This window comes from Tachypleus tridentatus, chromosome 10, assembly GCF_004210375.1.
Source record: "Tachypleus tridentatus isolate NWPU-2018 chromosome 10, ASM421037v1, whole genome shotgun sequence".
NCBI lineage: Eukaryota > Metazoa > Arthropoda > Merostomata > Xiphosura > Limulidae > Tachypleus > Tachypleus tridentatus.
In genome coordinates, this window is record NC_134834.1 from 182,102,102 (window position 1) to 182,116,171 (window position 14,070).

General features: G+C 34.2%; 1 protein-coding gene across 1 annotated transcript in view; it reads right to left on the reverse strand.

Moving 5' to 3' along the window:
- Positions 1-6,069: 6,069 nt before the first annotated feature.
- The window catches only part of LOC143231071 (gamma-aminobutyric acid type B receptor subunit 2-like), a 116,687-nt gene continuing 108,686 nt past the window's right edge, over positions 6,070-14,070 (reverse strand). Inside the window, exons 16-17 of the mRNA XM_076465605.1 lie at positions 12,517-12,624; positions 6,070-7,926 (exon numbers count right to left, since the gene is read on the reverse strand). Of these exons, the coding sequence (XP_076321720.1) occupies positions 7,066-7,926; positions 12,517-12,624 (969 nt within the window). The 3' untranslated portion in view covers positions 6,070-7,065. The remainder of the gene's footprint in view (positions 7,927-12,516; positions 12,625-14,070) is intronic.

The following is a 14,070-nucleotide window of genomic DNA, read 5'->3' on the forward strand; positions in this document are numbered from 1 at the left end:
ATTGTGTTGCTTTGTGTTTAACTTCAAACAAACAAACAAACCAAAAGTGGGGGTTGTGGCCTCACTTAGGGGCCGTAAAATATTTTACTGGGGTCTTCAAAAATGTGTCGAAAATAGAGATGCTGAATTCATTTTAGTTTTAAATAAAAAATTATGTTGAATTAATTAAATTATACAGTATATGAATAGATTTATCGTTTTTACTATGGTACTGTTTTTATATTTCCATGCTAAAGTAATGGGGAAATGATATTTTAAACTCACATAAGCTGGCTGCCTGAGACGTTTTTGTTCACATTAAGGGAACCTCAGACTGCAATAGCTTGGAAATCACATTCTGCATACTTCTTTATTTCTAGGCCAGGCGGTTAAGGCTTTCGACTCGCAATCTGAGGGTCGCAGGTTCGAATCTCGTGGGAGCGTTATAATGTGATGGTCAATCTCACTATTTGTTGATAAAAGAGTAACCCAAGAGTGGGCGGTGGGTGGTGATGATTAGCTGCTTTCAATGTCAATTTTACTATTCGTTGGTAAAAGAGTAGCCCAAGACTTGGCAGTGAGTGGTGATGACTAGCTGCCTTCCTCCTAGTCTCTAGTCTTACACTGCTAAATTAGGAATGGCTATCGCAGATAACCCTCGTGTAGCTATGCGCGAAGTTAAAAACAAACAAACGAACAACCTTCATTTCTAATCTGTCACAAACTGCTTGGAGCATATATAAAAACATGATTTTTTTTTCTTTATTAAACACGTGAGAGATTTAGTGACTTTACCTTCCCCCTTTCTATTTCGACGAATATTTAAAGAAAATTATTAGCGATAGTATTTCAAACAATAAATAGGAAAAGAAAATCATTTGGAGAGATAAGAGAATATTGTAAACCGTTTACTATCATGCTCTCTATTAAACATGTATTGTAAACCGTTTACTATCATGCTCTCTATTAAACATGTATTGTAAACCATTTACTATCATGCTCTCTATTAAACATGTATTGTAAACCCTTTACTATCATGCTCTCTATTAAACATGTATTGTAAACCATTTACTATCATGCTCTCTTTTAAATATGTATTGTAAACCATTTACTATCATGCTCTCTATTAAACATGTATTGTAAACCATTTACTATCATGCTCTCTTTTAAATATGTATTGTAAACCGTTTGCTATCATGCTCTCTATTAAACATGTATTGTAAACCCTTTACTATCATGCTCTCTATTAAATATGTATTGTAAACCATTTACTATCATGTAAACCGTTTGCTATCATGCTCTCTATTAAACATGTATTGTAAACCCTTTACTATCTCTATTAAACATGTATTGTAAACCCTTTACTATCATGCTCTCTATTAAACATGTATTGTAAACCATTTACTATCATGCTCTCTATTAAATATGTATTGTAAACCATTTACTATCATGCACTCTATTAAACATGTATTGTAAACCCTTTACTATCATGCTCTCTATTAAACATGTATTGTAAACCCTTTACTATCATGCTCTCTATTAAACGTGTATTGTAAACCGTTTACTATCATGCTCTCTACGACAGACGAAACATGAGCGAAACTCTCACTCTGCAAGCGTGTGAATTGTAGTGGAATATGCGGAAATTAGAATTTTAAATCTTGTCTTGTAGGCTAGCAAGACCTCCGTGATAAACTACGTTTCTCGTTGTTATTCTAGAGATTTTCTTCCTCTTTAATAAAGTGCACGAAGCGTATGGCGTTTGAAATGATGGAAAATATTAAAAAAACTTAGATACAGTTCTCCTTTAAGCCGTTAGGTGTTTATCAAACCAAACATTACACAAGACCGTTACTTCAGTCAAATCATGGCTTATGCTATTATTATTAAATTTTTTGTTCAAATACCATGACTCCAGATAGCGGTATACATTTATTAGATTTTGTAAAAACAGGTTTCGTTTATATATTAGTGTGTTTGCCAAATAACACGGCATAGAGATTGTATTCTAATTTAAGTATAAATTGTACTGTTATTATGCAGTACAATGAATGTATTGTCATGTGAAAATACAGCCTCTATTATTATTACACAACATTGTGAGTCTATTCTTATGTGAATATACAACATGTACCATTGTTATACAGCACAATGAATGTATTATTATGTTAAAGTACAATCTCTATCATTGTTACACAGCATTTTGATTCTATTCTTATGTGAATATACAACACATGTACCGTTATTATACAGCACAGTGAATGTATGTGTTTTTCTTGTGTGTTTTTCTTATAGCAAAGCCACATCGGGCTATCTGTTCAGCCCACCGAGGGGAATCGAACCCCTGATTTTAGCGTTGTAAGTCCGGAGACATACCGCTGTACTAGCGGGGGGGGGGCAGTGAATGTATAATCACATGAAAGCACAATCTCTATCATTGTTACACAGCATAGTGAATGTATTATTATGTAAAACTACAATCTGTATCATTGTTACACAACATAGTGAATGCATTATTATGTAAAACTACAATCTGTATCATTTTTACACAACATAGTGAATATATTATTATGTAAAACTACAATCTGTATCATTTTTACACAGCATAGTGAATATATTTTCATGTTAAACTACAATTCGGATCTTTGTTATACCGCATAATGGATGTATTCTCTTGTAAAAACTATAACATCTGGAAGACATAAATTGTCTTAAGAACGTTTTCTGTACTTTTCTTCGATACTATTTCTGATCGTGTAGACAGAGGTTACGTCGAGGTCACTTAAGTAAACATGAGCGGATTACAGTATGAACCTCAGGTCTGGTCAACAAATCACCACAATATTGGTACGAGAGTAACTCTGTTGCACAGATTTGGATTAAATCGGTAGGAAGAATAGATTCCTGGAGATAATGTTTCTCTTGAAATCTTCACGTCACTAAGAAAGTCTTAAATGACCACGCTTTTAAGTTTTTACTAACTCCGTTGTAGCGTAGTAGTTAACAACGTACCTGGAACAGGAAGAAAGATCCAAACACGACAAGTTCCGAACTTTGCTTGCACGACTTGGATCAACACAGCCTCTACGTACATAGTTTAGAGAACAGGTGTTAAATATTTGATATGAAACCTGATGACGTGTGATATTACGTCACTCATATTAGTCTGAAGACACACACAGTGTTTCAGATGATTTAGTTACTCAGTTAATTAACGATGTATAACTCCAGAATTCACCACAAGGGGATTGTCAGAATCAAGCAGTTTAATTCGATACAAATTGTGTCTTCAATATTTTTCACTACGGGAACTAATTATTTGATCAGCGCGAGATTAACACGTTAAGAAGCTTGATGTGTTGTAAGGTACTCTAATATTATGCGTCGGAGGTGGATATTGTGAGGTAAGTCATTTAAGTCTAATATCGGTACTTTATTACATACAATAACACGAATAATATCAATGTTTTCAGTGTCACTGTTTTATATCAACGACAGGTTTTTAGGAAAGTGGCTCCAAGACGTGAAAGCTGATGAAACTAAAACAATATGATTGGAAAGAAATAATAAGAAACACTAGAGTGTGGACAAAAATAAAACAACAACAGTGATTTATGTGGAAAAGAAATAATAGTCAACGAAATAATAAGACAAAAGGCTTAAGAAACAGTAACAAACTACCTAGTTCAGATAAAATAGTATTTATTAGGAAATTATGGTATTCGCGGAACAAAAAGAGACCAATTTTTATTCAGAAGAAGGAGAGAAGAGGCGATTTATAAAGCATGCAGATAAATGGATATAAATAGGAAATCTCTGAGGTAAATTTTATCTATTTAAAACGCAACTGTTTACGACATCTAAGGTTAGGCCTTTCAATTTTGTTTTGATAGTAAAACTTAGCGAATTGGTAAAAGGCGTAAAGTTTAATTTTTATTTTACTTACAGCAGTCGGCTGGCATGTTCTGGTAATTAGGGCGGGAGTCATGGGATCGAAAGCTGTCGCCGAACGTACTTACCCTTTCTTTCAGTCGTGAGGTGAGTTGTCCAAGAGTTGGCGGTGGGTAATGTTGATTAGTTGCCTTTCTTCTAGTCTGTCACTTCAAACGTAGGGAGTACTAGAGTAGATATTCTTCAAACAACTTTGCGTGAAATTAGACAAACAAGCATACAAGAGTTTTCTTCACTTTAATACTTTTTTTGCCACCAGGGGATCGTTTTTCACATTTCTTAAGATTCTAGAATTTTTATTATATTCCTGCGCGTCTTGTGACCCCGTATAAAACGTGCACATGCATATCTATTATGCAGGACTCTCGCTAGTCTTCACTATGAATATGAATGCGAGATACATAATTTAATATTTAATAACGTGCATTAAAGTTACATCCAATAAAACTGTGAGAACCTTCGTTGTAAGCAAAAAGATAAAAAACACACTTTCGGTACTGATTTTCTTTGCACTGTCGGCGAAATTTTCGCTCTCTTAATGGCTGGTAACTATTAGTCAATGACTCCTTGAAGAAAGCTCTTTTATCCTTTCAGTCTTAGAAGTCTACACGTTAAGAGGTTTATATGGTATTTGATATTTCAATCCATTTTTTATATTATTTTGTAAATAAAGTTTCATTTTCTTCACTTAATAGCCTGAGGTGTTTTTGTTTTTTCTTCTCGTTTTTTTCAAAATCATAATAAAACATTAATACTCTTATGTACTCGTTACTTAGTCTTATGTTGTTGTTAAGCACAAACCTTCTCAACTGGCTATTTGTAGTGTTCCCATCGCGAGTATCGAAACCCAGATTTTAGCTTTGTTTGTTTGTTTTGAATTTTCGCACAAAGCTACTCGAGGGCTATCTGTGCTAGCCGTCCCTAATTTTGCAGTGTAAGACTAGAGGGAAGGCAGCTAGTCATCACCACCCACCGCCAACTCTTGGGCTACTCTTTTACCAACGAAAAGTGGGATTGACCGTCACATTATAACGCCTCCACGGCTGGGAGGGCGAGCATGTTTAGCGTGACTCGAATGCGAACCCGCGACCCTCAGATTACGAGCCATGCCGGGCCATCAGATATTAGCATTATAACTTTATTTCTTATAAAAAAAATTATTTATGGAGGATTGACTTATTAGTTTCCATAGGACGTTGTTTTTAAAATAAAGATTACTGAATCACATTTACATTAAGGACAATATTAAACTGACAGATACCATTTGAATTCGGTTATCATATACACGTTAGGTTATAATGACATATTATTTAACGTGTACCACATTCGAACCTGCACAGCTAAGATAAATTTTATATCGTTATAAGGAATGTATATTCATAATTATTTTGTAAATACGAATTTCAAATCTGGGCTGTTTTTGTTTACCTCTTAAGTGGAAATCGTTAACACTATCCTAGAAAGGAACATTTTCCAGGAGTTTTCCAAAGTGTCAGTTATGCATATTCAAAACATTTTAAGGGTTAGTTTATATGACGTAATCACATTATGGATGTTCATATTTGCAAGTACTTGTTGATAATAAAAGAAACTCCAAACCTAAAATAATTATATCTAAAAAAGTGCTTGATGTATGAAACTAAATTTCACCAGAGGCACATTTAGAACCATAATGACTCAAACCGTGTCTGATCATTCTCAATGAGCGCATAAGGCCTATTCCTAAAAGCAACTACTGTTTAAAAAAAATCATCCTAGACAGTGTTCATTCAAATTCGTATTATCCTGTATAGTTTTTACTCGAAATGTTGATCTCGTATTGTGAAGAAGAGAGGGAAAAGAGACGTGACAACAATGGTGATTTTGGAGAGAAGTGAATAAGTTATACAGTGTGATATATGCTTTAAAAAATGTGCAGCGTTTAAAACTCACGATTCTTAATGTAATCACACTGCATAAACATTTCAAATATGAGTGTTTTTCTCTATAATCGTCATGTATTTATGTAGTTCTACCAAAATCACCTTTCACTGATCACTCACGTAATAAACGGAACTAAAATAATTTCTACAACGCACGAGAAAAGCAAACTATTCTTTATTTAACAGGTTTCGTAGCATCACAGACTACACGTCAGTATAAAAACTATAAAAAGCTAGAAAACACTTAAACATTTTTTTTTTTGGAAAGGAATGAATTTATCTTTAAACTTTACACGAAAGATACATGTTTTGTTTTCTAATTTATTTATTTTTTCATTTTTAAATTTTCAAAGATTAAAAACTCGAGTTACAAAATGGATTATCTTGTTACTAATGTTCGAAACCAAAACCTAATTTTTTTAAGCATTTGAAATCAACAGAGAAAAATTTGATAAGAAGAAGAAACAAAGAGTTAAGAAACGAAAATTTTCGAAATTTCTTATGTATATATTTTCCTGTCGAAGTAAAAACCATCTTGAATCACAATTTATATCTAGTATATATAAAAGTTAGTTTTTGTCCTGTGGTCGTAATTCTATTTTGGCAACGCTGAACAGTATGCATCGTCGTTTAGCAGATTATATTTTATTAAAACTGATTACGTTATACGTAGAATTATGCACGGACTTTTTCTATATTAAGACAACAATGGTATTTATGTTGATTGCGCAGTATACATGTTGATAAAAAAGTTGGTTTAAACTATTATAGAATGCTGTTGAAATGATTACTAAAAGCACTTAGACGTTGGCGTTATTTCTAAAACAATTACACTTAATTATCAAAGTTGGTTTCTTTATTTTTATTGAATATGTTGTTAATAGCAAACATACGTAATTTTAAATACTTTGTCGGCAAACAAAAAAGGAGCATAGAAAATGAATAGTATACAAAAGTCGCTGCTCCTTCATAAAGCTAATGATTTCATGTTTTAATATGTATCGAATAACAGGGACTGACCCCGTATGATTGGTTAATTTCGAAAACAGTGACCGCCCTTGGTACTCGACAAAGGTTTTGATTGGACATGAAACTTCTATATATAATTTTTTTTTTATAAACAATTCTACCTGATTTGTCAATTTTAGAAGAATCACTCCCCCTCTCCAATTTACCAGGCTCGAGATTGAACATGAAATTTATATTTCATTTGTTATAAGTCGACCCCGTCTGATTGGTCAATTTCGAGAAGAATCAGCTCCCTCTGCAGTGTATACAGTTCTTCCCGAAGTTTCTCAGCTCTTTGTCTTTTTTCATTGACGAGTTCTTTGAAGCTCTTTTCTCTAATTACGGGGTCACGGGACGACCTATTCGACAAGCTAAGGTCATTCGAAAACGAAGATCCAGGCTCACCAGACGGAGTCACGTTTATCTCAGTAGAAATGTCTTTCATCGATACAAAACAGTCGTCTGGAGAGGACAGTAAACTGGAGTTAATAGGTGCTGTGACCCAAGTATCCTCACTGACTATCAAGTCTCCAGTGGAACTAGAAGAGGAGAGACTGCGCTCGGCTGTTTTATTAAAATATGTATCCTCACGTGTGTTAACGGAAAAAGAATATACCTGTTCGCGCCCATCACTCACACGACCAGCGCTGGTCAGACGAGTGTCCGAACATCTCTCTTGATCGTCCTGTAGTAAGCTTTCTTCTCGACTGTACATTGATGTTATTTGTTGAAGAGCTGGGTGAGATCGACATTGACTCACACAGCTAGTCTGCTCATTTTGCTTTTCGCCTGATATTATGATTGTCGGTAAACTCCCTCGGATGGTCCCGTGGGTATCTTGATTTAAACTCAGACGACGAGGTTTTCGTTTCTGATGGCCTTGTTGCTTTGATGTATACAACCTGTTAGTCTGTAATGATTTACCTTTGACACCTCCTTTAAAGCTGCCTAGGAAGGAAAAATTGAAAATTCCCATCCCTCGAGATTGACTGACGTCACTTCCTGTAGAGCCTGTTTTGTTCTCTTGGGTCAGAAGAGTTGTACTTGGACTATTAGGACAGTTCACCTAAATAAGAATAGAAAGCTGTACTATTTCTGTATTTCAAAAAAGGTATAATCTTCTTTAAATATGGCGTTAGAAAAATGTAGCCTACAGCTTGTGAACTATTTTGAAATGTTCTAACAGTTTCATTTCATTTTCCTGATAACTAGAAATAATGCTCATAATAACTTTCAGGAGGGTATTTACAATATACTTTATGATGTTTTAAACTCAAGATACACGGTAGGGTGTCGTGCGGCCAAAACAATTTATAGGACTCACTGTGCTGTTACCATGAGTGTTAGCAACTCGGGTTTCGGTAATACAAATTAATGTATATTTTCAGTGAATGTACCTTATTGGATCTTTTCTTCACATACCAAATTTCAAGGCAATCCGGTAAGAAATACACGATATATAAGTATCTCAAATTTTCATTGACATTTTTCACTTTTATTTTCAGATGCTTTTATTAAAGTGACTTTTGTGACAGTGCTTGTGAGATTGAGTGTCCTGATGGTTCTTTATTAGGCTCGGCATGGCCAGGTGGTTAAGGCACACGACTCGTAACCTGAGAGTCGCGAGTTCGAATCCCCATCACTCCAAACATGCTCGCCTTTTCAGCAGTGGGGGCGTTATAATGTGAGACTTAATCCCACTATTCGTTGGTAAAAGAGTAGCCCAAGAGTTGACAGAGGGTGGTGATGACTAGCTGCTTTCCCTCTTGTTTAACACTGTTAAATTAGGGACGACTAGCGCAAATAGCCCTCGTGTAGCTTGGCGCAAAATTCAAAACAACACAAAATTTTTATTTTCTTTGCACCGAAAGTACGAAAACTTTATTTGAAAAAACAGTTTTAACTTTTACGATTTTTTTTTTAACCTGGCAAACTGATGGATATTTCCAATTCACAATTAGGAATCTCTCATTTGGTTTAAATATAATCAAGATGTGCAAATTTATTCAATTAAAATCGCTAAAGTTTGACCGAAATATTTGCGAACGTTTACGCAAAACGTCATCTGAATTAACGATCTAAAATGTTTACCACAGCTTTACTTAAGAGTAAAAGTGGACTGATTTCGGTCATATTGTTTGGATTAAGGTGAAGACGCATAACTATTGGTTAGGCCAAGCAAACTAAATTAGCAGTTTCAACCTCACATTAAAAAAAAATAAATCATACTAATGACAATTATTATCGATTGCCAACATTTTAGTATAGATTTGTTAAATTTTATGAAACTCTCCTAATTAAAAATGAATTTCTCATTACGTGGTGTTAACTTTAGCAATTAGCTCAAATAATGATGCTTGATACGGCTGTCCCGAGTACATGCGGGTGATTACAACAAACTGTTAATCTAGATTCCATGGCGTGACTATAAAGGAAGATTCAACACTGTTTTAGAGGAGGAAAACTACCATCATGTATTTTAGAGAACCTGGTTGGTTCTGTAAAGTATAAGTCTGTCCCAAATAATAGAGTTACGATCCCAAAACTAATGCTGGTTATTATCAAGTGTCGCTTTCTTATTTAGTTTGGTTTGTAGGTCTGTACTGACAAAAAGTCATATCTTATCAAAAACGCTTTAAGTGCGAAGGATTGAGCAACGCATCTTAAAGGAATGGAATCAGAATTAGAGGTCACACTGGTAGTTACACTTATAGCATTGATAAGAAGTTGCCAGCAGATATTCATTCATTAGTTATCTATGTTTCGTATTTTGTTTCACCCACCACCATGCCCCAAGATGAACAAAACGTGCAGCCTGTCTAACTAATGAATGAATATTTGCTATAATAATCTCGTCAATGCTACAAGTGTAGCTGCTAGTCTTGAGTTCATTCCTTTAAGTCACACGTTCAATGGTTTTCCCTCCACATTCATGGTGTTTTTTTATTACATGCATTGTAACAAGACTACTTGTTTTCATACTTTTAGGGAAACACCATTGTAAAGAAATAGTTATGTAACAATGTCTTTGGATACACAATGAAAGTATGAACGTATTGTAGTAAAATAGAATTATTATACCACAAAACGAAGTAATAAAATAAGTTAGTTTTGTTTACAGTAATATTACTCTTGTGTCACCTACACGAAATTTATATTTATCAGCATTCACAAAAATTAGCGAAGATGTTTCATAGTAATGTTTATATGTAGACTCAGTTTAACCACCTTTTATTTTTCCTGTTATTAGGAATTTATTTTGATATAAAATCATATAATAAATGGGTGTCAGTAACGACATAGCAGTAACACTTATCATTTGAGCTTGGTTTGGTTTGAATTTCGCGCAAAGCTACACGAGGGCTGTCTGCACTAGCCGTCCCTAATTTAGCAGTGCAAGTCTAGAGGGAAGGCAGTTAGTCATCACCACCCACCGCCAATTCTTGGGCTACTCTTTTACCAAAGAATAGTGGGATTCACCGTCGCATTATAACGCTCCCACGGCTGAAAGAGCGAACATATTTGGTGTGATGGGAATTCGAACCCGTGACCCACAGATTGCGAGTCGCCTTAACTACTTGGCCATACCGGGCCAATTTGAGATAAAATAGGAACAATGCAACAGCTCTCTATTAAAACTAGTTAAGCTTCGTTTTATGAAAGGTGCTACTAAACCCCACTAACAATACATTCAATTAACAGTGTTTGTAAAGACAAAATGCGATCTAATTTATCAGAAGAAAAAAATATAAGTTCCAAGTTTGAAAGCTTCTTAACTGAAATGTGATTTTTGTTTCTCGTTACTAGACCTTATTTCGAATCTAGTCACTTTTTTAGCTAAGAAGTGATATTTTTATAACTACCAGTCTTACTTTAAAGTCGAAATGTTTCTTAGCTGACGCCTCATGTTTTTGGATAATTACTAACCTCAATCTTAATTTAAAATGTTTCGTAATTAAAAAGTAAAATTTCGTTTCTCATTATTAGCTTTAATTCCAAGTTGGATTTTTTATCAGCTGACGTTTTGTTGACATGAGACTAAGGAACTAGAAATAATACACTTAAATTATCCTGCTTATTAAAAAAACGTTAATAAAATACCTTTACTAATACAAAAGGCTTACTCAAGTTATACGTTTAATGAGCAAAACATTCAGGCTAATTAATACACAGTATTAATAAAATGTGAACAACGCAGAACGTGAATCATCAGAGTAAATCATCATCTTGAAAATATTTCATTTTTATTTTTAATTTAAGGTTCCCTAGTCATTCGTTATTTTCTAAACTACACACATAACATGTTTGCTTCAGTAACGGGATTAAAAAAAAGATAGTTTTCGTCTAAAGTATTTTAAACTTCTATGAAACTAAATATTTTTCAGTGAAACTACAATTTTATTAAAAAAACAAACGAAATTTGCAAATTATTCGAAAACGAATGCTGTTTTAAGGTCTAGTTTCTTTCTGCCGATTCACACTGTTCGTGCGAAGGTTTAGTGTGGAGAGAAATGAAGCGTATATATATATATATATATATCTGTCATTCAGTGTACATCAATATAGTCCAGTTTTGATTCATGATCAAAGCAAAATTTCACAGTCTGTGGCAAAAAGAGAAAGAAAAAAAGAAGTTAAGATGAGCTTGTGGTCCACAGTTTCGGACGTTTTGCCAGGAATGTAGTTGTTGGGTCATGTACATTTTCAATGAAAAATGGTTCAGAAAACAGAGCGAACAGTTTCTTTCATCCATATATTCTCGTCTGATGTTGTTTCAAAGGATTAACTACATGTTTTCCATTGTTTTACTCCTTGTTTGCTGCATCGTGATCTATGACCGACAGCTTGAAACATGCACAATACATGATGTGGACATTAGGAATATTTCAAGTTTTCTACCAGGATTTTATGTATATGAATAAAGTATATTATGTAGGTAAAAACACGTGCTCACAGTATAGTACCGACATATCGTATACACGTGATTTACATAGTGTATGGTCTTTAATACTAACGTGTATTACATGGGTAAATGTTATCAACCCTAAGGTCATTAAAGCTAGAGTCGGTATAGTTTATTTTCGTAGTGCATATTAGAGTACAAAAGACATTTAGATAATAATAATAAACGACCTTATAGCAGCAAAACTCGCTTTTCTTCTTAAATAAACTCTCAACGTTTCGTTTCACAGTTCCTGTAACTGTTACGGTTTGTGTTTTAGAGGGCCACTCTCGAGAGAATCTATGAAGCGAAGCGAGTGCGTAACCAAAGAAGAAGAATAACTTTTGGTGTTATAAGGTTGTTTATTAGTGACATTAAAGAGCCGATTTACAAGATACGTGATGTATGAAAGTAACAACAATTATACGTGTACATTATTAATCCAAAGAGAATAGATAACACTTTCACTCCAGTCACATTACACATTTTGTAAAGCTGTTATTTTCCAATAGTAGAAAATACAGAATAGTTGGTGTGTTTGAAATGCTTCAACGTTTCTCTTAAAGATCGACTAACTATGAAAATGTTAAACATTTCTACAATATATAACTCATCTCGCTGTGAATCACAATGCAGAAATTGACTAAATAGCTAATAGTGTTTCCCTAAGTTATCAAAATGAAACAAAGCATTTTTATTAGCAATATTTATTACCTGAACATTTGTGTAGAAAACTTCCTTAAGTGAGTTATCATATTCAACACCAGGTGGTTCTGATGTAGTCTCTATCATATTTTGCAGCCTCTCTATTTCTCTGTCTATCTGCAAAATAAATTACAAAATGATATATATATATTGGACAAAAAATAACATTAAAATAGGGCACACTCTCTAATAAAAGTTTATTCATGTCATGTGAGAGTAAAGTAACTTGCACAGTTAGGCGGAATAGTAGAAGCTATGACAAACACAGTGCCTGTTTTGTTTTTTGTTTGCTTATTTTTGAATTTCGCGCAAAGCTACACGAGGGCTCTTTGTACTAGGCGTTCCTAATTTTACAGTGTAAGACCAGAGGGAGGGAAGCTAGTCATCACCACCCACCGCTAATTCTTGGGCTACTCTTTTATCAACGAATAGTGGGATTGGGGGGCACATTAAAACGCTTCCAGGGCTGAAACAATGAGCATGTTTGGTGTGACGGGGATTCGAACTCGCGACCTCGGATTACGAGTCGAGTGCCCTAACCACCTGGCCATGCCGTGCCCCAAACGCAGTGCAAGACCTTAAAAGTTTAGCTTGGAATTCACGATGGTAAAAAGGATGTTTTGTTTTTTTAAATACTGAGGTATAAAGTTAAAAGGTAAACAATTTGAGGTAATTCGTGAATACAAAGTTTTATTAAGTTTTTTGTTGCTGTAATTATTATTCTAGTTTATCAACCATGTACAAATTGATTTATATTGATTAGATTTAAACAATCAACTGCTTGCCGTTAAAGTTAAAATGATAAATAAATAAATAAGTATATATATATTGTGTATTTTCCATGTTTGTTTATCATATGTATTTTCACCATCTTCCGTCACTCTGCCTACTAAGAACATCTGTCTATCTGTTAGGCATGGAAAATAGACGCATATTCAGATTTCACGGAAGTCTGACAGGTATTTTGATAAAGGCTTGTTTGGTCGGTCGGTTTCTGAATTTCGCGCAAACTACACGAGGGCTATCTGCAATAGCCGTGTCTAATTAAGCAGTGAAAGACAAGAGGAAGGTAGCTAGTCATCACCATTCACCGCTGACTTCTGGGCTACTCTTTTACCAATGAATAGTAGGGTTGAGCGAAACATTGTAACGCTCCCACGGCTGAAAGAACGAGCATGTTTGATGTAACGGGGATTCGAACCTACAACCCTCGGCTTACGATTACTGTTGGGTTTAAAGCCTTTAGCTCAACAACGATTGTTACAGTATTAGATTTTAACATTATCTCTTGAAACTTTATATCTCTAATGCTGCCTGTTTTTTTACACAATGTTAATTTTTTTCTCAACTTAAAGCTGATAATTTATTAAAAAATTGAAGATGATAATATATACAATAAGACCGTGTTCTGGCTATAAACTGAAGTAATAATTCGTAATTCTTATCAAGAAACTGTTAAAATGACTAAATTCGCAGAATAAGTAAATAAAACTTTAATCATGTATTATAAATACCAGGTTATTGTTTGTTTTTAAATTTTGCGCAATGCTATACGAGGGCTAT